We start from the raw sequence: 23,514 nt of genomic DNA on the forward strand, positions 1-23,514 counted from the left end.
CCAAATTGCCAAACATCTGCTGGATCATTGAAAAAACAAGAGAGTTCCAGAAAAACATCTATTTCTGCTTTATTGACTATGCCAAAGTCTTTGACTGTGTGGATCACAATAAACTGTGGAAAGTTCTGAAAGAGATGGGAATACCAGACCACCTGACCTGCCTCTTGAGAAATTTGTATGCAGGTCAGGAAGCAACAGTTAGAACTGGACATGGAACAACAGACTGGTTCTAAATAGGAAAAGGAGTACATCAAGGCTGTATATTGTCACCCTGCTTATTTAACTTATATGCAGAGTACATCATGAGAAATGCTGGGCTGGAGGAAGCACAAGCTGGAATCCAGATTGCCGGGAGAAATATCAATAACCTCAGATATGCAGATGACACCACCCTTATGGCAGAAAGTGAGGAGGAACTAAAAAGCCTCTTGATGAAGGTGAAAGAGTAGAGTGAAAAAGTTGGCTTAAAACTCAACATTCAGAAAACGAAGATCATGGCATCTGGTCCCATCACTTCATGGGAAATAGATGGGGAACAGTGGAAACAAGTGTCAGACTTTATTTTTTTGGGCTCCAAAATCACTCTGGAATCACAGATGGTGATTATAGCCATGAAATTAAAAGACGCTTACTCCTTGGAAGGAAAGTTATGATCAACCTAGATAGCATATTGAAAAGCAGAGATATTACTTTGCCAACAAAGGTCCATCTAGTCAAGGCTATGGTGTTTCCAGTGGTTATGTATGGATGTGAGAGTTGGACTGTGAAGAAAGCTGAGCGCCGAAGAATTGATGCTTTTGAACTGTGGTGTTGGGGAAGACTCTTGAGAGTCCCTTGGACTGCAAGGAGATCCAACCAGTCCATTCTGAACGAGATCAGTCCTGGGTGTTCTTTGGAAGGACTGATGCTAAAGCTGAAACTCCAGTACTTTGACCACCTCATGCCAAGAGTTGACTTACTGGAAAAGACTCTGATGCTGGGAGGGACTGGGGGCAGAAAGAGAAGGGGATAACAGAGGATGAGATGGCTGAATGGCATCACTGACTTGATGGACGTGAGTCTGAGTGAACTCCGGGAGTTGGTGATGGACAGGGAGGCCTGGCGTGCTGTGATTCATGGGGTCGCAAAGAGTTGGACACGACTGAGCGACTGAACTGAACTGATGAGCTGAATTGTGTCCTGGCAAAATTCATATGCTAAAGTCCTAACCTTCCCCTACAGAGTACCTCAAAATGTACTTGGTCCATCTACTCAAGGCTATGGCTTTTCCAGTGGTCATGTATGGATGTGAGAGTTGGACTGTGAAGAAAGCTGAGTGCCGGAGAATTGATGCTTTTGAACTGTGGTGTTGGAGAAAACTCTTGCGAGTCCCTTGGACTGCAAGAAGATCCAACCAGTCCATTCTGAAGGAGATCAGCCCTGGGTGTTCATTGGAAGGACTGATGCTGAAGCTGAAACTCCAATACTTTGGCCACCTCGTGCGAAGAGTTGACTCATTGGAAAAGACCCTGATGCTGGGAGGGATTGGGGGCAGGAGGAGAAGGGGACGACAGAGGATGAGATGGCTGGATGGCATCACTGACTCGATGGACACGAGTTTGGGTGAACTCTGGGAGTTGGTGATGGACAGGGAGGCCTGGCGTGCTGCCGTTCATGGGGTCGCAAAGAGTTGGACACGACTGAGCGACTGAACTGAACTGAACTGAATTAGGTAAAATGAGGTCACATGGGAAGGCGTTTATCTAATAAGACTGGTTTCCTTATAAGAGAAGAATTAAAACAGGCCACACAGCCTGAGAGATGGCAGTGTGAGGGCACAGCAAGAAGGTGGCCATCCACAAGACAAGGAAAGAGGCCTTAGAGGAAATCAAGCTTGCCACTATTTTAAGCTTAGATTTCTAGACTCCAGAACTATGGGAAAAAAAACTTCTATTATTCAAGCCAGCCACTCGATGGTATTTTGTTATGGCAATCCTAGTAAACCAACACAATATCAAAACATAAATTGTAGTACCTAGACTACTAGGTACTTAAAAGTACCTAGTCTTCCAGAATATTTCCATATTAAAACATGAAATAAGACAAAAATAAAAATTTATCCTTTTTATCCCTATGTAGCCTGATCAGTGTTTCAGGACTCTGAGTTAGATATGGACAATGTCACTTCAAACTTACATCAAGCATGATCTAAATTGCTTTAGTCATTCGTATTAGTATCACCTTTAAGACAGGGTAAAAACTTACACCATGGGACACCATGCTCCAAGAAGCTTACAGATATCCATATAAGCCTATTACCAAAATTTGTTACAAAGTATTAAAAGTAAGCAAAATCAAATAAGTAAAATAAAAATCAACTTAAAATTACTGACAATTTAAAAAATTTAGACGTCAGATTAGACACTACTGGATTTAACATTCTATTTTATCTTGGTGAAAACAAAACTATTAGGCACATAAAACAAATATAAGAAGAATCACAGAACTGTGAATAAAAGTCTCTGTGGTAGATAAGATCAAAGAAGACCTCAATGGATTTTATCCTCCATATAAAATCTAAACACTGCAATGTTCAATGTATACATTTTACTCCATTTTATTCAGTCAGAAACACATTTTAAGAGAAGATATACAGACCCAAACTTACACAACTATTTTTTCTCATTTCTATTATGTAAGGTAGTTAAAACTTATAAAATGTAGTTGTTAAGGCAAGTTCTGTACACAAGACCTCTCTGAAAAATGACTTTTAATAAGCATCTAAATTAATATCAATTGTTTTATCTGATTATTAATAATAAAGCAAAATATTTTCAAGCAATAGTACATGAACTTATTTTAAACTTTATCCTAGTTTATCCTACTAGTAATCCTTCATTTAAAGATGTTATTATTAGAGAGAACACATATAATATTTTGGACTGAAAGCAACAGAGTCTATCGGACAATTCTATACCCTCATACTCTCATAACAGTCATGGTTTATACTGTTATATTCTGTGCATTTTCAACCAGAATTTTCTTTTAGTAACTCTCATTATAGCTATGGTCCCACATACATTTAGCTTCCAGCGAGCAATCCACTGAAGAAAATAATTAATATGTGAGGAATAAATGACCATGTTTTAAGAAGCATGAAAGTAAACTTTCCAATTAAAACTCACAAACCCTCTTGCTTACAAGACATTTCTCTTTAGCATAAGGCCAATCTTACTTGTACGTTGCTGACAGTTTCACCTGGACTTAAGACATAATTCTTTATAAACAAAAGGAGCACTGCTTTTTATTCTCTCTCAGGTTTAACTTGCTGAAATCTATTAAACCAACTCACCTTTGCTCTGTGCCTCCTCTCTCTTCTCTAGTTCCCCATCTCCAACAAAGAACCACCAAATTAAAATAGTAGCAAATATGTACAGGAAAGAAAGTCTATTTATGTTGATACATTACATGTTTGAAAATAATTCTGTTCAGTAGCAGGCAGAGAGGAAGTGAATAGTGGAATAAATGGCAATGGCCAGTTTCCATCATCTCCTAAGTTAGGATCTCATATTGCCTTGTCATTTTTTTCAGAGAACAGTATAATGAATTACCAGATAAGAATCTATCATGCTAAAAAGAAAGATGAGGTTAAGTGTAGTATTAATAATTTAACGATTATTTATACCATAATTTACCTTTATTAGTAAAGTTAAAATTGACAGAAACATATCTTTAAGGATTCTTTAGTGATATTCTTAAAATATTCTCTAAGGATATCTTTAAACATATCTTTAAATAACACATGTTTTCATCTTTAATAAAATTTATAATCACCTTTAGTTTACACTGCAATTGCTTCATTTCCAAATCCATGCTCCTTGAAGGGCCAAGTGATGTAATCTGTATCCGTGGAACTGTTACCTGGGCAACTTCTTCAGTCAAACATGTGATTTCAGATGAAGATTCTACTCTCTTTAGTAAATCTTCTTTTTCTTTTTGAAGCTCAGCCAAATCCGAATTTAGCTTCTTTTTAAAGAAAATAAGTATAAATTTGTTATAAAAGCAATTACAGTTAACCTAACAACTATCATGTCAACAAAGGTCCATCTAGTCAAGGCTATGGTTTTTCCATTAGTCAGGTATGGATGTGAGAGTTGGACTATAAAGAAAGCTGAGCACAGAATTATTGATGCTTTTGAACTGTGGTGTTGGAGAAGACTCTTGAGAGTCCCTTGGACTGCAAGGAGATCCAACCAGTCCATTCTAAAGGAAATCAGTCCTGGGTGTTCATTGGAAGGACTGATGTTGAAGCTGAAACTCCAATTCTTTGGCCACCTGATGCGAAGAGCTGATTCATTTGAAAAGACCATGATGTTGGGAAAGATTGAGGGCAGGAGGAGAAGGGGACGACAGAGGATGAGATGGTTAGATGGTATCACTGACTCAATGGATGTGAGTTTGGGTAAACCCCGGGAGTTGGTGATAGACAGGAAGGCCTGGCGTGCTGAGGTTCATGGGGTCGCAAAGAGTCAGACATGACTGAGCAACTGAACTGAACAACTATCAGCATCAATTTGTACAGGTAGGAAAATCCTAACCAAAAAAGTGACACTAATTATAAGAAGTTATTTTGCAAAAATTTTAATTTCCACTAGTTTTTGCTTAAGGTTGTAAGGCTTTTAAAGGTTAAAAGAAAATAGACTAGCTGTACTGAGTATCTTTTGGTTAGCAGGTCTTTACCCATGATGTGCTATTTCTTTGCCTTCATGTAAATGTGGGTGTGCCAGAGATTCACATATTTGATAACCTTGTCTTCAGGGCTGATATCCTTAACTTGTAAAAGCCAAGCTGGAGCAGGACAGGATAACAGATGTTAGTTGTTTATTCCATTGGGTAAGTCTTACCACCCTATATAGCAGCCAAAATGCTTCTCATTTAGCAACATAAATGTTAAGTCCAATTAGCAGAAGAGGCTTATTAGAGATTTAGTTCAAATAAATAGTATACAAATGAATTTGCTCAGTTTCATGCACTTGATTGATAGTTGACAATCCTCTTTGTAATGTTGAGGTAGTTTATATTGAACTCCTTACATTTGAATTTTTAATAACATAAACATTTTACTAAATGACATACTGGTAATGCTTTTATGAAACAGTGTAAAAGAAACCATCTTAATGTTATCCCCTCTCATTCACCAATCTGTAGTCAGCAGAATGCCACCAAGCTGTAATGGCATAACAACCTAGAAATCCTTAAAAGGATAACTGCGCTACTATTTTATTATTCCAAAGAAGCTTATAATATGGTAGTTTAACATAAGGAACAATTAGACAAAATTGCTTAAATCTCTCAGAGGGGGAAAAAAATCTTTCTTTGTTAAGAATTCTAATTAAAACAGTAAAAGATATGCTAACACATATAGTCATATATATATGGGACATAAGTTATTTAAATATTAACACTATGTTTAAACACAATCTCTAAAAGAATACCAATAAATCTATAATTTCATATGTATGTGTGTGTTCATGTGTATACCGTAAAATATGAATACTTCAGATCATGAGTTCAGAACTAGGGTTTGATATATTTGAGATTAAACTATATGTTTGTGAAGTAAAAAGTATGTTTTGATGATAAAAACTTATTTCTTTGGCTCTATTTCAACCTATGATCTAAAAGGTTTTTTTTAGATTTTCAGGAAATATTTACTCCTTAATTGTCCCAAAGGTAACAACTACTTAACATCTAAAAGCAAACTCATAATTTCCCTAAATCTGAAAATCTTCCTGGTTATCATGTTCATTAATGCTCTGTGTCCAATCAATTGTCAGGTTCTATAAATGATGTAATGTTTCTCATACTCATTTCCTTCTGCAACTTTCTTAATAATGAAGACTTATTATCCCACTAAGACTGCTGCAGTAGCTTACAGGCAACCTTTCTCTACGTTCAAACCATCTTTTATGCAACTTCCCAAAACAACACCGACCTGTGATTCTCTAATTCAAAACTCTTCAGAGGTTCCTCAGCCCAAAAGACTAAAGCGCAGATATTTGTGGTTATTATAAAGCTCTGTCAGATTTAGCTTCAATTTGTGTTTCAGTCAGATATCACTTGCAGTCAAACTTACCTGCTCTTCCCCAAACCTTTCAGCCATTTCTACTTCTATGACTCTACACATGGTATTTCCTCTGCTGAAATTTCTCTCATGTGTAAAGTATTTCCTCCTTTCTGAAGCCTTCTCTGTAGTTTTCTTCTTTTCCAACCAAGTAGCTTCTTCATTTTCTTAGCTCAAATAGCATGTGCCTGTTCCCCAACCATGAACCCGAGTAAAGCCTTGAGAGAGGACTATGCATTTGTTCACCTATGTATCCACCCCAAACCCCAACATGGTATCTAAAAGCTATGCCTTCTATATACTAAGAACCAGAAGAAAGATTTCAAAAATTCAAGCCTACTTTTTTGTAACACAGATGGTAGTATAAAGGCACATATTGATTTCATCTTTTATTTATAATATTTCTACTTTTTTCTTCTGAATGTTTTATTTTGTACTGGGATATAGCGGATTAACAATGCTGTGACAGTTTCAGGTGAACAGCGCAGGGACTCAGCCATACATGTATGTGTATCCATTCTCCACCAAACCCCACTCCCATCCAGGCTGCTACATAATATTGAGCAGAGTTCCATGTGCCATACAATACTATTATTTTATTACTATATAAATTAAAATACATTTTTATTAGCAATGTAATATTCTTTGCTGTTGTTTAGTCACTAAGTCGTGTCCAACTCTTTGTGACCCCATGGACTATATTATAGCCTGCCAGGCTCCTTTATCCATGGAATTCTCCAGGCAAGAATACTGGCTGCCAAGTTTCTCAATCATGTCTGACTCTGTGATGCCCTGGACTATAGCCCACTAGGCTCCTCTGTCCATGAGATTCTCCAAGCAAGAATACTGGAGTGGGTTGCCATTTCCTTCTCCAGGGGATCTTTGCCACCCAGGGATAGAACCTGCGTCTCCTTCACTGGCAGGCGGATTCTTTACTGTTGAGCCACACTTTTACTTAAATAGTATGCAAAAGAACATTCATCAATCCTAAAGTTAATGCTTTGCATCTAAATTAGAATTTTTGAGAGTTTCATTTGGTAATACATAACTCATGGCTACAATCCCAGGTGGAATTTCAAGCAACACAGAAGACTAAATTTTGATGAATCAATTTTCTTCCTGGTGGCTTCTCTTATTTGTTAAACTTGTATGCAATTAGATATATTCTTTCCACAGTGGCAAATCCTGACTTCATAAATAAATCCTTTGTTGAGCAAAGACTAAGGGAATAAATATATTTCTTTAAAAGATATGTATATGTATGTTTTAACTTCAATTTAATGGTATAAAAATATAGTAAACAAAGAAACACTGAAATTATGGAGGCAATGAAACAAATGACCTGTTATTAAAATATAAATCTTGCTTTCATTAAACTATTTTAAATCTACAATCTTTAGAACATATTTTCAATATTAATTATATATGCCTAGAAATGATACACAGCACCTGTTGAAAGAGGAAATACACAAATCATATATTCTATCAGCTTGGAATCCTTTGCTTATCCACTAGCATTTTGGAAAAGTAATAATGACTATTCTCAGTTTAAGAATTCTGTTCCTTATTTGAGAAATGTTATAGTCGAGAAGCATAAAGAATAACTTTCTTTTATTTATACTTGGTTTGGAATGTGAGACATTTGTGGTGACCGTGTTAGAAAGTTATTGTGCTGTAAAATCTACCAATACATTAAAATAACTCTTAAAATCACTATTTTTCTCTTTTTATCAGAAGCATGATTCTTATTTCTATATTTTTACCTTTCCACCTCAAATCAAGATTTTAAAATAATTAAGTCATATCACATTGAAATCATAAATAATACTAAAACCTTGGAAGAGTTATAACTCATGGATTCTACTTTGGGATATACTGCTTACCCGTGACATTGGTGACACTGAGTGACACTGAGCAAGAACTTGATTTTGTTTCCCTACTTAAAAACAGATGATGCTTGCTTACCTAGTAAAAGTAATTTTGAGGGCAGATTTTATTTTTTTTAATCTACGATCAGTTCAGTTCAGTCGCTCTGTCATGTCCGACTCTTTGCAACCTCATGGACTGCAGCATGTCAGGCTTCCCTGTCTATCACCAACTCCTGGAGCTTACTCAAACTCAAGTCCATCAAGTTGGTGATGCCATCCAACCATCTCATCCTATGTCATCCCCTTCTCCTCCCACCTTCAATCTTTCACACATCAGATCTTTTCTAATAAGTCATTTCTTTGCATTAGGTGGCCAAAGTATTGGAGTTTCAGCTTCAGCATCAGTGCTTCCAATGAATATTCAGGACTGATTTCCTTTAGGATAGACTGGTTGGATCTCTTTGCAGTCCAAGGGACTCTCAAGAGTCTTCTCCAACACCACAGTTCAAAAGCATCAATTCTTTGGCACTCAGCTTTCTTTATAGTCCAACTCTTACACCATACCTGACTAATGGAAAAAGCATAGCTTTGACTAGACGGACTTTTGTTGGCAAAGTAATGTCTCTGCTCTTTAATATGCTGTCTAGGTTGGTCATAGCTTTTCTTCCAAGGAGTAAGCGTCTTTTAATTTCATGGCTGCAGTCATCATCTGCAGTGATTCTGGAACCCTCCAAAAACAGTCTTTCAAGTTTCCATTGTTTCCCCAACTATTTGCCATGATGTGATGGGACCCGATGCCATGATCTTAGGTTTCTGAATGTTGAGCTTTAAGCCAACTTCTTCATTCTCCTCCTTTACTTTTATCAAGAGGCTTTTTAGTTCTTCTTTGCTTTCTGCTATAAGGGTTGTGTCATCTGCACATCTGAGGTTATTGATATTTCTCCCAGCAATCTTGATTCCAGCTTGTGGTTCATCCAGCCGTGCATCTCACATGATGTACTCTGCTTATAAGTTAAATAAACAGGGTGACGATATACAGCCTTGATGTACTCCTTCCCCGATTTGGAACCAGTCTGTGGTTCCATGTCCAGTTCTAACTGTTGTTTCTTGACCTGCATACAAATTTCTCAAGAGGCAGATAAGGTGGTCTTGGTAATCCCATCTCTTTCAGAATTTTCCACAGTTTATTGTGATCCACACAGTCAAAGGCTTTGGCATAGTCAATAAAGCAGTAGATGTTTTTCTGGAACTCTCTTGCTTTTTCCATGATCCAGTGGATGTTGACAATTTGATCTCTGGTTCCTCTGCCTTTTCTAAATCCAGCTTGAACATCTCGAAGTTCATGGTTCATGTACTGTGGACGCCTGGCTTGGAGAATTTTGAGCATTACTTTACTAGTGTGTGAGACGAGTGCAGTTGTGAGATAATTTGAACTTTCTTTGGGATTGGAATGAAAACTGACCTTTTCCAGTCCTGTGGCCACTGCTGAGTTTTCCAAATTTGCTGGCATATTGAGTGCAGCACTTTCACAGCATTATCTTTCAGGATTTGAAATAGCTCAAATGGAATTCCATCACCTCCACTAGCTTTGTTCATAGTGATGCTTCCTAAGGCCCACTTGACTTCACATTCCAGGATGTCTGGCTCTAGGTGAGTGATCACACCATCGCGGTTATCTGGGTCATGAAGATCTTTTTTGAATAGTTCTTCTGTGTATTCTTGGCACCTCTTCTAAATATCTTCTGCTTCTGTTAGGTCCATACCATTTCTGTCCTTTATTGTGCCCATCTTTGCATGAAATGTTTCCTTGGTATCTCTGATTTTCTTGAAAAAAATCTCTAGTCTCTCCCATTCTATTGTTTTCTTCTATTTCTTTGCATTGATCACTGGAGAAGGCTTCCTTATCTCTCCTTGCTATTCTTTGGAACTCTGCATTCAAATGGGTGTATCTTTCCTTTTCTCCTTTGCCTTTAGCTTCTCTTCTTTTCTTAGCTGTTTGTAAGGCCTCCTCAGACAGCCATTTTGCCTTCTTGCATTTCTTTGTCTTGGGGATGCTTTTAGCACTGCTTCCTGTACAATGTCACGAACCTCCATCCACCGTTCTATCAGATCTAATCCCTTGAATCTGTCACTTCCACTGTGTAATTGCAAGGGATTTGATTTAGGTCATACCTGAAGGGTCTAGTGGTTTTCCCTACTTTCTTCAATTTAAGTCTGAATTTTGCAATAACGAGTTCATGATCTGAGCCACAGTCAGCTCCCGGTCTTGTTTTTGCTCACTTGGTAAATTTTACGTTTATAGTTTTATTGTTAGCACTATTATCTTGTGGAAAACACTACTGCACAGTCTAAGTGTCCTAAAGGCTGAGAACCTGAGTTAATAACAGTTTGCTATATACATGTACATAAAGAAACACATACACATATCAAATAATTGTATAATTCCTCTCACAGAACAAACCTTTTTTTTTTGTCTTAAGTAAATTAAAAGACATTTACTCCTTGGAAGGAAAGTTACGACCAACGTAGACAGCATATTAAAAAGCAGAGACATTACTTTGCCAACAAAAGTCCAACAAAGCTATGGTTTTTCCAGTAGTCATGTATGGATGTGAGAGTTGGACTATAAAGAAACCTGAGCACTGAAGAATTGATGCTTTTGAACTGTGATGTTGGAGAAGACTCTTGAGAGTCCCCTGGACTGCGAGGAGATCCAACCAGTCCATCCGATAGGAGATCAGTCCTGAGTGTTCATTGGAAGGACTGATGTTGAAGCTGAAACTCCAATTCTTTGGCCACCTGATGTGAAGAAGAGTTGACTCATTGGAAAAGACCCTGATGCTGGGAGGGATTGGGGGCAGGAAGAGAAGGGGATGACAGAGGATGAGATGTTTGGATGCTATCACTGACTCAATGGACATGAATTTGAGTTGGTTGGTGATGGACAGGGAGGCCTGGCGTGCTGCAGTCCATGGGGTCGCAAAGAGTCAGACACAAGTGAGCGACTGAACAGAACTGAACTGAAATGTTATTTTTTCCTAATTTAAGATTCCTTACTAGGATACAAGCCAATTGAAAGCAGATGCGTTATTCTGACTTTTTATCTCTTCAGCAGTGCAATTCCTCTACAGTTTTTTAAAAGTTTATATCAATTTAAAAGTTGACATCAATGACAATAATACTGAGATTTTTACTGATTTATGTGTAGTCAAGTATATTAACCAAAGGTTATAAAATAGAACTTGATACTATAAAAGTTCAAAATGAGATGCTAGTTATTAGTTATTTATTTAAATGTAATACTGAAGATGCATAAGTCTTTAAAAAGGAAAGCACTCTCTAAGCAACTGTGAGAAGAAACATGAATATATTAGAGAATTCACTATTCAGTAATGAGCACTGTGGTAGAATCCCGAGAGAATTCTTGGATGACCCCCAAATGGCCCACTCCTATTTTTGTGAGTTGCACCTGTGAATATGAGAGACTATCACTTCCAGGATTACACTATTTGCATTATGTTATATGCAAAAGGTTTCTGTAGATGTAAATTATGGTCCCTAGTCACATGACTTTGAGTTAATCAAAAGCAAGATTATCCTGACTGGTCCTGAATAACCAGATGAGCCCTTTTAAAAAAGGTCAGAGAGAATCTCCTGATGGCCCTGAAGAAGTAAGTCACCATGTTTTGAGAGGACTACTGCTGCTGCTACTGTTGCGTCACTTTAGTCGTGTCCGACTCTGTGCGACTCCATAGACGGCAGCCCACCAGGCTCCCCCGTCCCTGGGATTCTCCAGGCAAGAACACTGGAGTGGGTTGCCATTTCCTTCTCCAATGCATGAAAGTGAAAAGGGAAAGTGAAATTGCTCAGTTGTGTCCGACTCTTAGTGACTCCATGGACTGCAGCCTACTAGGCTTCTCTGTCCATGGGATTTTCCAGGCAAGAGTACTGGAGTGGGGTGCCATTGCCTCCTCTGTGAGAGGACTACAGAGGGGTCTATAAGATAAGGGCCTAAGGAAGGAGGCAGGTGATGAAACGGGTCCTCAATCAAGAAAACAGTGACTTCAGTCCTACAACCAGAAGGAGCTAAAATTTTCCAATTAACACAGAAGCTTGGAAGAAAATCCTGAACTCCAGAAAGAAAAGCAGCCTGGCTGACACAATGAATCAGCCTTGTGATACTCTGAGCAGATGATCAACTAACCTGTGCCAGGTTGCTGACCGTGGCAACTGAGTGTATATTGTTTCTAAGCTGCTAAATTCATGGTAATTTGTTACATAGCATGGAAAATTAGTATGAATCCCATTTTTTTTTTAAAGCAGCCCTTTTCTTGCACTGATTCCTTTTTCCCTTATTGCCACCCTGCTTTCCCTTAAGCAAGTGTCCTGAACCTACACTGTATATTGATAGTTTATATAATCCCCTCACTGTTTTTTCTTTTCCTCATCTATAATTTTGTGTTAATGTTTTTAATTGCTCCAAAAATTGTTCCACTTTCTCAGACATAAATATAAACTGCCTATTTTAGATCTGCATTTTGTAGCTTAACTGCCAAGCAAAAAGTGGCTTGTTTTCTTTTGCTGCTCTCAACAGTAATCCCATGAACAGAGTAGATAAGGCTCTCTGGATATACTCTCCTTTATTCTCTTATATGGGAGTTCATTCATGCCTTTTATTTGGGGCCCCAACTTGCTATTTTCTGGAAGATTTTGCTAGATAACATCTAGATTGAGGACCTGATTAAATATCTATGATTCATTCTTTTTATACATGTTATGTAGTAGGCACTGTTATCAGCTCTGTGTTTTCGATAATAAATAAAAAAAGTTATAATCCTTGCCTTTAGATAGTTATCAGTCTATAACTGAGAAATATATCACAATACACCATAGTAAGTAATATGGAGAAACAAATCGGGGAGCTAAGGGAGCTGCTGCCGTCTTCAAATCCTGTCTGGTAAATGTGAGTTACAGCCAGTTTCCTTCCATGTATATCTCTTGATTTGTTTTGTCAAATGTTTCCTGGAAGATAGGTATAACATTAAAGGCCATAGCTAGATCTACAACCATCCTGCTTTCCAACTTTTACTCTAGAGAAGGCATCTCTAGATGCCAGACCACTGCTGAGTAAACTCTGGGCAGTTGATGAGATGGCGAGTCTCTTCTCCAACAGGGAGCCTCAGTAAACATTTTAAAGTTCAAGAATGAATTATCAGAAAAAATATAAAACAGGGCCCATGGAAAATATAATATAGCTAAAGTAAAAAGAGAAAAAGGGTTTTAGAAAAAAATCAAATCAGAAAGAATCATTTCCCTAATCAGTCCTCCAAACAATATATTTTTAGATACTCTTATCTTGCTGTCTCCAAAGAATAAAACATTCAACATGATACTAGCTGTGTAAAGATAATGCATTTTGAGTATTTAACTAGTTGAGGTGCAGTCCATGGGATCATGAAGTCGAACACGACTGAGTGACTTCACTTTCACTTTTCACTTTCATGCATTAGAGAAGGAAATGGCAACCCACTCCAGTGTTCTTGCCTGGAGAATCCCAGGGACAGGGCAGCCTGGTGGGCTGCCGTCTATGGGGTCGCACCAAGTCGGACACGACTGAAGCGACTTAGCAGCAGCAGCAGCAGCAGCAGCGTAAAGGAATAGGATATGGTATAGCTCTTCATTTCTTTTTTTAGGCTGATTCTGACTTTTTTTTTTGGTCTGGATAGTAACAACCTTACAGCATTGAAAAACATTATTCAGTTCTCCACATATATTTTTCACCTGGATTAGAAACTTAAAATAATGAAGCATTTAAACATTTGAAAATCATTTTGGTTGGGGTAGTGGGATCTGAAAAGCAGACACATGGAAATGCTAGAAAACCCAACCCATTCATGAGGGTGAATGTCAGGACCACAAGAGCAGGAATTCTGGGAAGCATGTGAAGAAAATAGTTGGTGGCAGAAGGATTCTTTCCAGTCCATGCTAGGACAAAGGTGAGACATCAGTTGTTAGAAAAGGTCAATAAATAACCAGAGTAGGTGAGGGTTAGTTCCCATTTATAATAATAGTGGAGTCTCTCTATTTTTTTTTTCTTCTTTCAAAACTCGAATGCATGGATGGTCCAAGTAGGGTAAGCAATTATTAAATGGGAATGGTCTGTTTCCAATTACTTCACCAAAATCGTTAATCTTGAATTTTGCATAGGACTGAGAATATTGAATGAAATTATTTCACATTGAATACATAAGTTCATTTATATATCACAATCAGATTTTTCTGGCTCACACTTAAGTACAGGCAGCAATTTTAAAATCCTATATTATGATCTTAAGAAATTATAGCAAGATTTTCGTTACCAGAACTAAAGCAAAAGATACTGAAGAGAAAATTCTAGTTACAAAATATCCATATAAATTTTATGGGCCAGACTGTCTTAGAAGGTCACCACAATCTTATGATATTTCTCCATCCTGTGGATAGTCTTAATACTCTTTCATTGGGAATATTTTTCCTTTGTAAATAATAAAACTGAAAGAAACAAACTTCTGCGTGTCATTCATGTATAAAACTAAAAGTACAGTCACTTAATTAAAACATTATATGAGTTACAAAGAACACTACATGAGTTTCTAGGTCACTAGCAAAATATTTTCCATACAAGTACTTATCTAGAAAGATAAATAGTTCAGATTAATAACTCTTTCAAGTTAGTAACAAGTGTTTTAACTTAAAACATGGATTTTCCTTTGTTATGATACTCGAGAACTTCAATAAAAAGAATTAAACATTAAAAACTACCAACCAAAAAAAACAAAAACAAAAAACAAAGATCTCAGGTGGATTTATGTAACAAAATTTTCTAATGAAAAATACACTTAGTTACATCGCTCATTTACAAACTATTTTCTGACAAGTTTAATTATTAAAAGCCTATAGTATGCTTCACCAAATGTCAAGCAAATGAAGGTAATATAGAGGACTTTTTACTAATGCTTTTGCTAGTAGTTAGACTTCAGTAGCCTTTAGAGACCATTAAGTACCCTTTGGCTAATTAGCCAATGGTAGATTAATCCTCTCTTTATTCTAGCAGCACTGTTTTAACACCCTTTACACTCTGTTAGTGTAGTGTCTGAATGACAAAATAATATTGTGCATGAATAATAAGCAGAAAAGTTAAATTAACATTTCATGTTTCACATGCCATACCTATGTGTCAGAAGAACTTTCTTTTTGAGTCACTGACATTCAACTTTTTTAAACAATCTCATGTTGACATCTTATTGAGTTGAATCTTCCTAATTACTGCTAATTGCCTATCAAGAAAAAATCTCTTTTCATGAAGTGCAGTTGTCTAGTACAGATGAACCCAGCTCCAGTGTGCACATTAAAGACAAAACATGACACTTAAGGTGCTACTTTGTTATAAGGTCATACTAAATATGGTTTGCAATTAACAAAGCAGTTTTTTATAGTACTGAAAATGCCAATCTGTCTTGTGCTCAAATTAGATTCTATCAAAGAAATATGGATATCTGAATATGGATAAGAGATACGCTACTCTCAGTAACATTTACAAGGAGTAAAATGAATTCAATGCCCTTATGCTTTGTAAGTTCCAGATGATGTCCAATAATTATATTGTAAACACACCTGAATATTATTTCTCAAAATGAAAATCAACTATTTTCAAATCTATTTTCAAATCAAAACTATTATTTCAAATGTCAAATTGTTTAAACAGCTAATATTTATTTTTAAAAACAACCCCAATACTAAAAATACTTAACATGTATCTTTTAATTTGTATTAATAGTTTTGACATTACAGGCATTTACAATAATTATTAACCTATGTGATACTAGCAATATAGTGTTTTCAAAATAATCTGAATAACAAAATTAATGGATTTTAACTAGACTGAAGTTAAACCTCATCACTTAAACTTCTGTTTCCGAAGCTATAGAAAAAGAATCAGCAAAAAAAGTATTATGTATGAAACTTGAAAAATTAACTAATACAACTAACTTTTAAGTATTCATGGAAAAAAATCAATATTTGGTTTACTTATAGCAAGAATTGCTCAACTGTAGCTCTGCTATTATTTCAAATCACCTATTGTAGTTACTAAAACAAAAGTGCCCTTAAAACATACATGTGCGTGTGTGCTCAGTTGCTCAGTCATGTCCGACTCTGCTACCCCAAGAACTGTAGCCTGCCAGGCTCGTCTGTCCATGGAATTTTCTAGGCAAGAACACTGGAGTGGGTTGCCATTTCCTACTTCAAGGGATATTCCGGGCCCAGGGATCAAAGCTGTGTCTCTGGCGTTCCTGCACTGGCAGGTGGAGTTTTTACCATTAGGGAGACAGATATTTGGAACCAAAAGTATATCCCAAATAATTCATGATTTTTACTAGCATAAAAATTTCACAGTGTTCATATGGTAATATTATAAGTTCAGTTTCAGTCCTCCATATATCTGATCTACACATGGCATACTTACTGATGATCATCAAGTTGCAATGCGTTCCCATTCTGATTTCCTTCCCTAATGGGAATGAGAGAAAATTGGCAGTACCATCTGATATGCCAAAAGAGAAACTGAACAATGTCTTTCTAAATCCCTCTTTTTTATTCCCCTTCTCCTGCTTTCTACTGCTTAAACTCAGATAATTCAACACAGGAATATCTATTCCTCACAGGTACTATAATATATACATATTTCCTCTTAAATTCTATTTTTCCTCTACCCCTTTTATCAACACTTTTGTTCAGTTACTTAGGTTGTATAGGGGCTGGAGCAAAAGTTGGGGTTCAGTTTAACCAAAATGAACCACTAAAACAATGAAGAAAAGAGAAAAAAGAAATAAACATGCCAAATCACCAAAAATAACAGTTGATGTTTCAGGGTGATATTAATAATTTATCTGTATTTACATAAAGAACAGCTATAAAATTTCAAGTGAAGTTATAAATAGTGATTGAGTTATCAGGAATAGAGGCTACCAAACTCTAGAATATTTGCAGAAGTCTCATGAAGTCTGCCTCATTTTCCCCAATTAAATATGGTTTTCCTAAGCAATAGATTTCAATACTTTTATTTGATTGCTTTTTCCATGGTAGTGGAATGATATTGCTTTTTAATGTACTGTATATATTGCACAAAAAGGCCTTGGTGGACTGGTCTGAGAAAACTAATGCCCATATATATAGTATTGTTAGTAAATGGAAGTCATAGCCTAAACAATTAAAAATTGCTCATAATACTTAATTCTTACATAGACTTCAGAAGAAAGGTATTGGTATTTCTTCAAAAATTTTTCAACTTCTAAAAATTTATAATAGACTATGATATATTTCTGGAATTCATATAAGACATATTCATAAGCTTCTAAAATGCATGTAAATGAACATTATATTTTTTTAAATTATACAGGACTCAATTTGTATGAATCATGTATTATCACACTAATCTAAATGAAATATTACCAGCTTTCTGGGTAATAAAGCCAAGCATCATCATTTCTATCTCCACATTTATATATTCAAATGAGTAATATGTTATATATTTCTTAAATATATACTAAATATGAACAAAATCTTACTACTTAGAAAATGAAATTTTTTACTGATAGGGTTAATAGTTACCACATGTCTTTCCTGAGTTGTACTATATCTAAGCCTGCAAACAAATTACTTGGATTAAAGCCAGTTGGGATAGTTAAAACACACTACAACTTATTACAAACTCAACAGCAGCAGTACTAAGTTTTCATTTGATCGTGATTACATTTATAAGTATGCCCTACTAAAATTCTCAAGGGAAACAAGTTAATAATGCTTTTCTCTATTTCCGGTGCAAGCATCACAAGATTCTATAGAGTAAAAACAGGACATTTCTTTATAAGAATGGTTTTTGTCATCTCTGGATCTGATACTATAAAAGATTATTGATAGCACTTAAAATGGAATTTTTTCATTAAAAATTAATATATGTGGAAATATATATTAAAAAGGTAAGAAAAAAAACCTTTCATGACATAGAATAGAAATTTAAAGGAGAAAAAAGAGATTTACAAATCATGGACTTAGACTAAATTACACAGTATATTTCTTACTGGTTTTACTTAATAAACTTTAACACAAAAATTTCACATAGGAACTTCTCCCACCATTCTTCATTTCATTTTGCTATTTAGAATTATCTTCTGTTCATCATATTCAAGTAGGAGAGCTTGACCTAACAGAGTAGTCACTCAATAATTTACCTGACTCAGTCAATTGTGCTAAGTGAAATGTTATGACTTATACAGATCTTTAGGAAGAGGGTAGTCTGGAGTCCTTTTCATGTTTATTACTTAGGCTGGTTTCTCTGCTTTCCTTCTGAATCAGTGATTCTCAAAGAGTACATACTACTTAGATATATATTTTTCAAACTGGGCATTTTTGAGTGCCACAATGATTGGCAATGCAATGGGTGAGTCAGGAGCATTAGATGGACTGCGATGTGTATATTGGTTCTGCCCAACAAAACTGCTTTGTATCCTGTGTAACTTTCAAACTTCCTGTCAGTTATTCATGTAGATGAAAAATATGCATATAATGAAATGAATCTGTATCCTAACTAAAAATATACAATAAAAAAATATTTTTTCCGGTACTCTCAGAAATTTATAAGCTGTTTAAATCAAGGGAAGACTGAAACATGAGAAAGAAAAATCCCTTTTCTTCTTTTGGGTCTAGGCTCTAAGGATGTTACCACAGAGATAGTACCCATGGCCAGGGCTACATGGAAAATGCTGGTCTGAGAGGCAGACAATGAAATAAAGAGAAAACCTTAAAGACATCACTATCTGGTTCCAGTTAGTTATTCTTCCCAAGTCCATCCTTTGATTTTGTAAGCTTCTCTGTCCCCACCCCCCCACCAATGTTAGTTTGAGTTCAGTTTCTATTACTTGCTATCAAGAGTCCTGCTAGTATAAAGCCTTCTTTAAAAAGTCCAACAACCTCTTCTCAGTTGTCCCATTTTCTGTTCCTTTATGGCATCGGACATGGTCAACCAATGCTTCTCTTTTTCTAATTGAAAATTTCTCCTTCCTTTCTGCTTTACTGTACTCTCCCAACTTTTATTTCTCTGATTTTTCCTCTGCTCACACTCCCACATCTTTTTCTGGGATAATCATATCGATAGGTTTCTTTTTTCATTTTTTATGCAATATTTCAAATATTCAAAACAAATATTCCTTTATCAATCACTCAACAAAGGCAATGTATTACCAACAGAATTGAAGGTCATGATCTTATTTCATCTGTCTCACCAGAAGTAAAAATTATCCTGAACATCTTTGGTGTTTATAATTCCCTGACATTTCTTTATATTTTTAAACAAATGTGTGTATTTCCAAAAGGTATACAGTGATTTTAAGACATCCCTTTTTTACATTTTAACATCTCTGAATTTGGGTTCCATCTTCTCTTTCTGCTGCTGCTGCTAAGTCACTTCAGTCATGTCCGACTCTGTGCGACCCCATAGACGTCAACCCACCAGGCTCTCCTGCCCCTGGGATTCTCCAGGCAAGAACACTGGAGTGGGCTGCCATTTCCTTCTCCAATGCATGAGAGTGTAAAAGTGAAAGTGAAGTCGCTCAGTCATGTCTGACTCCTAGCGACCCCATGGACTGCAGCCCACCAGGCTCCTCCATTCATGGGATTTTTCAAGCAAGAGTACTGGAGTGGGGTGCCATTGCCTTTTCTGCTTCTCTTTCTGGATACATATAATTCCTACTATAACTTAAATAATATTTCTTTTTAAAAATAGCATATTTTTTTGAATATTGGTAAATAGAAATTACATCATCTTAGCATATATTGATTTTATATCTAGCAACCATCGGGTCGCAGAGTCAAGACACGACTGAGCGACTGAACTGAACTGAAATGAATAGATAAAATCCAGTATTAATTTGTCTTGAGATTCTGTGCAGATAAGCATAGTATTTGGAACTAATAAAGTTTTTTTTTCTTCATTTCTAATACTTTAAACTTCCGTTTCTTTCTCTTAATGTGTTGTCTGTGCCCTCCAGCACATTTTTTAAGATGAGCAGTCACAGTAGGCATATATGTCTCCTTCCTGGTTTTAAAAGGAATTCTTATAAATTCCACCATTACGTATGATGATTGTTTAAAGATTTAGGGAGATAATTAACAGAGTAAGAAAGTTCTCAGTTATTCCTAGTTTATTAAGAGAATTTCACCATAAAAACGAATTTAATTGTGTGAAAAGGCTATCTGCATTTTTTTAATTGTGAAAAAAAAAAAAAACATATGACATGAAATCTACTTTAACAAATTTGAGTATAGTACAGCTGAATTTTGCTCTTTAAAAAAATCTGTTTAAGCCACTCCTTGTCTTTTGATTTAGAAATAAATGTAAATTCAGTTACATTTAAAGTTATTGATAAGAAAGTACTTACTATTGCCATTTTGTTTACTGTCTATCTTATAGCTCTTTTTGTCCCTATTTTCCTCTCTTCCTATCTTCTTTTGTAATTTGTTAATTTTTATAATGATGAGCTTTTATTCTGTTCCATTTCCTTTCGTGTATCTTCTATAAGTATATTCTTTGTGGTTACCATGGTGCTGCTGCTGCTGCTGCTAAGTCGCTTCAGTCGTGTCCGACTCTGTGCAACCCCATAGACAGCAGCCCACCAGGCCCCGCCGTCCCTGGGATTCTCTAGGCAAGAATGCTGGAGTGGGTTGCCATTTCCTTCTCTAATGCATGAAAGTGAAAAGTGAAAGTGAAGTCGTTCAGTCGTGTCTGACTCTTCGTGACCCCATGGACTGCAGCGCACCAGGCTCCTCCGTACATGGGATTTTCCTGGCAAGAGTACTGGAGCGGGTTGCCATTACCTTCTAAGGCTTACATAAAACATCATATATAACAAACCATTTTAAGCTGATAACTTAATTGAACATCAATTAAACTTGACTTCTAAATACATCTCTACTCTAACTTCTCATTCCCTAACATTTTATGTTATTGATGTTATAAATTACATCTTTTCATATTGTCTGTCCAATAACATATTTTTAAGTCATAGTTTATATATGTTTGTCTTTTAAACTCTATGCCAGCACTAAAAGTGATTACACACTGTTAAAGTATCACAGTATTATATACAGAATATAGTATCACAGTATTCTGTGTTCATCTATATAGCCTATATATTCTCCTTTACCAAGTAAGTGAGCTTTATAATTTCATGTTTTCATATTGCTGTTTAGCATCTTTTCATTTCAACTTGAAGGACTTCCTTGAGAATTTCTTGTAAGTCAGATCTGGTGGTGATCAATTCCCTTGGCTTTTTTCTGGAGACGTCTTTATTTTTCCTTTATTTTTGAAGGGGTCTTTTACCAGATATAGTATTCCTTGATGGCAGTTTTTTTCTTTTGGCCATTATTTCCTTAAATAAGCTTTCTGCCTCATTCTCTCTCTCTTCTCCTTCTGGAACTCCCACAGTATTGGTCCACTAGATATATCCCATAAGTCCCTCAGACTTTCTTTACTCTTTTTCATTCTTTTTACTTTTCTGTCTTGGGTAATTTCAAATGACCTGTCTTTTATTTCACTGAGTCTATGTTCCACTTGATGAAGTATGATGTTGAACCCTTTTAGTGAATTTTCAGTATGATTGTTGTATTCTTCAGCTCCAACATTTCTTTTTTCTTTTTAACATTTTCTATCCCTTGTGGCTCAGCTGGTAAAGAATCCGCCTGCAATGTCAGAAACCTGGGTTTGATCCCTGGGTTGGGAAGATCCCCTGGAAAAAGGAAAGGCTACTCACTCCAGTATTCTGGCTTGGAGAATTCCATGGACTGTATAGTCCATGAGATCACAAAGAGTCGCACATGACTGAGCGACTTTCACACACACACATCTCTTGCTGAAATTCTCATTTTGTTCATGAATCATTAACAAAAAAATGAGCTCATTTGTTTTTAGCTCATTGAACGTCTTTATGATGGTTATTTTAAATTTTTGTCAGATAATTAATATACCTCCATTTCTTTAGGGTCAATTTCTGAAGATTTATTTTGTTCCTCTGATTGGGCCATTTACCATCTCCTTGTGTTCCATGTAACTTTGTGTTGTTATAACTGAACTTGAAGAACTACACATCTCTTCTGGTCTTTATGAACTGGCTTTGCATAAGCAAAGGTCTTCATCAATCAGTCCAGCTAGAGATTCTGGGAACTCTCAAATCTTTTCTGGAGATGTGACTTCTCCCAATGCATGTGTGTAGATTTCTAATATAAAGGATTTTTTTTCAGGAGCTGATAAATTCTTGCTCCCTCTGCTGTCTGTCTTCTGTACTGAGGTCCTTAGAAATAGCAGCATGCCACCTAGCTCTTTTTTGTTCTCAGCAGCACCCAGGGATATACCTAGAGTATGCCCAATATTATCAGTGTCCCAAACTAGGCTAAATACATACTCGTCCCTCAGGCAGCTACTAAAAAGCCAGAACCCTGGACACACACTCCATTCTTGTCTCTGAGGGAGAAGCAACCGAGCTATATCACCTTCCATCTGCTGTGACATGGCTCCTCTGGAACAGCAGGATGCCATCCAGCTTCTTTAGGTTCTTCAGTGATCCCCAGGTATCTACACTATGGCAGGTCCCATCAGTGCTCTAAGACAGGTGAGAAAGAAGCCAGTCCCTCAGACAGGCTTAAGGTCCAGTATATTCTTTCCCTCCATGAGGAGATGCTGGGAACGGGGAGTTTCTCCCAGATCATAAGGTGGTGTGCCAAAGTGTAGGACTATATCAAAACAGTGCCACAAATTTCCCAAGCAACTTCAGTGCGCCTGGCTATGCACTTGTCAGGGGTGCAGGTGCCTCTTGACTGGTTTCTGGATTCCTCACAAAAGGAACCGGTCTGAGTATTGTTGAAATGGTGTCTCTGTAGGAAAAGATCTGCTGCTTCCTATTCTGCCATCTTGTTGATGTCACCCTAGATTCTGCAAATTTAACATATTTTCTTCCCTTCTTTGTTATAATGGTAAATTACATGGATAAATTTTCTAATTAAACTTTAAATTTCTAGGATTTCCTGGCTTATTCATGATTTTTAAAAAATATATTCTTTGATTATATTTACCATGGGTTTGGAAATCAGTGCTATAACTATGTTTATATTAATTTCCGTTTCTAACTTTTTTTTATCTTGTATTGTCAAAGTTATGTTACCCTCATAAAATGAGGAAGCATTTGCTTCTACTTTTTTCTGCTCTTTGGAAAACTGTGTGCCTGGTAGAACTTAGATATGAAACTCAAATCTCAATCTCACCTAAGCATTCATAATATAGTATTACTTTATTAACAACTTTATTAAGGTATACTTTACATTCCATAAAATTCACTCATTCGCTAAATGTATGGTTGAATGACTTTTAGTATGTTTATGGACTTGTCAACTGTCACCACAGAGTAATTTTAGAACATTTCCATCATCCATACCAGAAAGAAACCGCATGCCCATTCA

At 36.3% G+C, this 23,514-nt stretch overlaps 1 protein-coding gene across 5 annotated transcripts in view; it reads right to left on the minus strand.

Annotated features, from left to right (window-relative positions):
* Window positions 1–23,514, minus strand: part of CNTLN (centlein) — a 341,020-nt gene that overhangs the window by 42,647 nt on the left and 274,859 nt on the right. For all 5 annotated transcript variants that reach the window (XM_025281478.2, XM_025281479.2, XM_044939816.1 and 2 more), the window contains one exon: window positions 3,814–4,005. In XM_025281478.2, the coding sequence (XP_025137263.1) occupies window positions 3,814–4,005 (192 nt within the window). The remainder of the gene's footprint in view (window positions 1–3,813; window positions 4,006–23,514) is intronic.

This window comes from Bubalus bubalis, chromosome 3 (assembly GCF_019923935.1).
Source record: "Bubalus bubalis isolate 160015118507 breed Murrah chromosome 3, NDDB_SH_1, whole genome shotgun sequence".
Classification (NCBI taxonomy): Eukaryota; Metazoa; Chordata; class Mammalia; order Artiodactyla; family Bovidae; genus Bubalus; species Bubalus bubalis.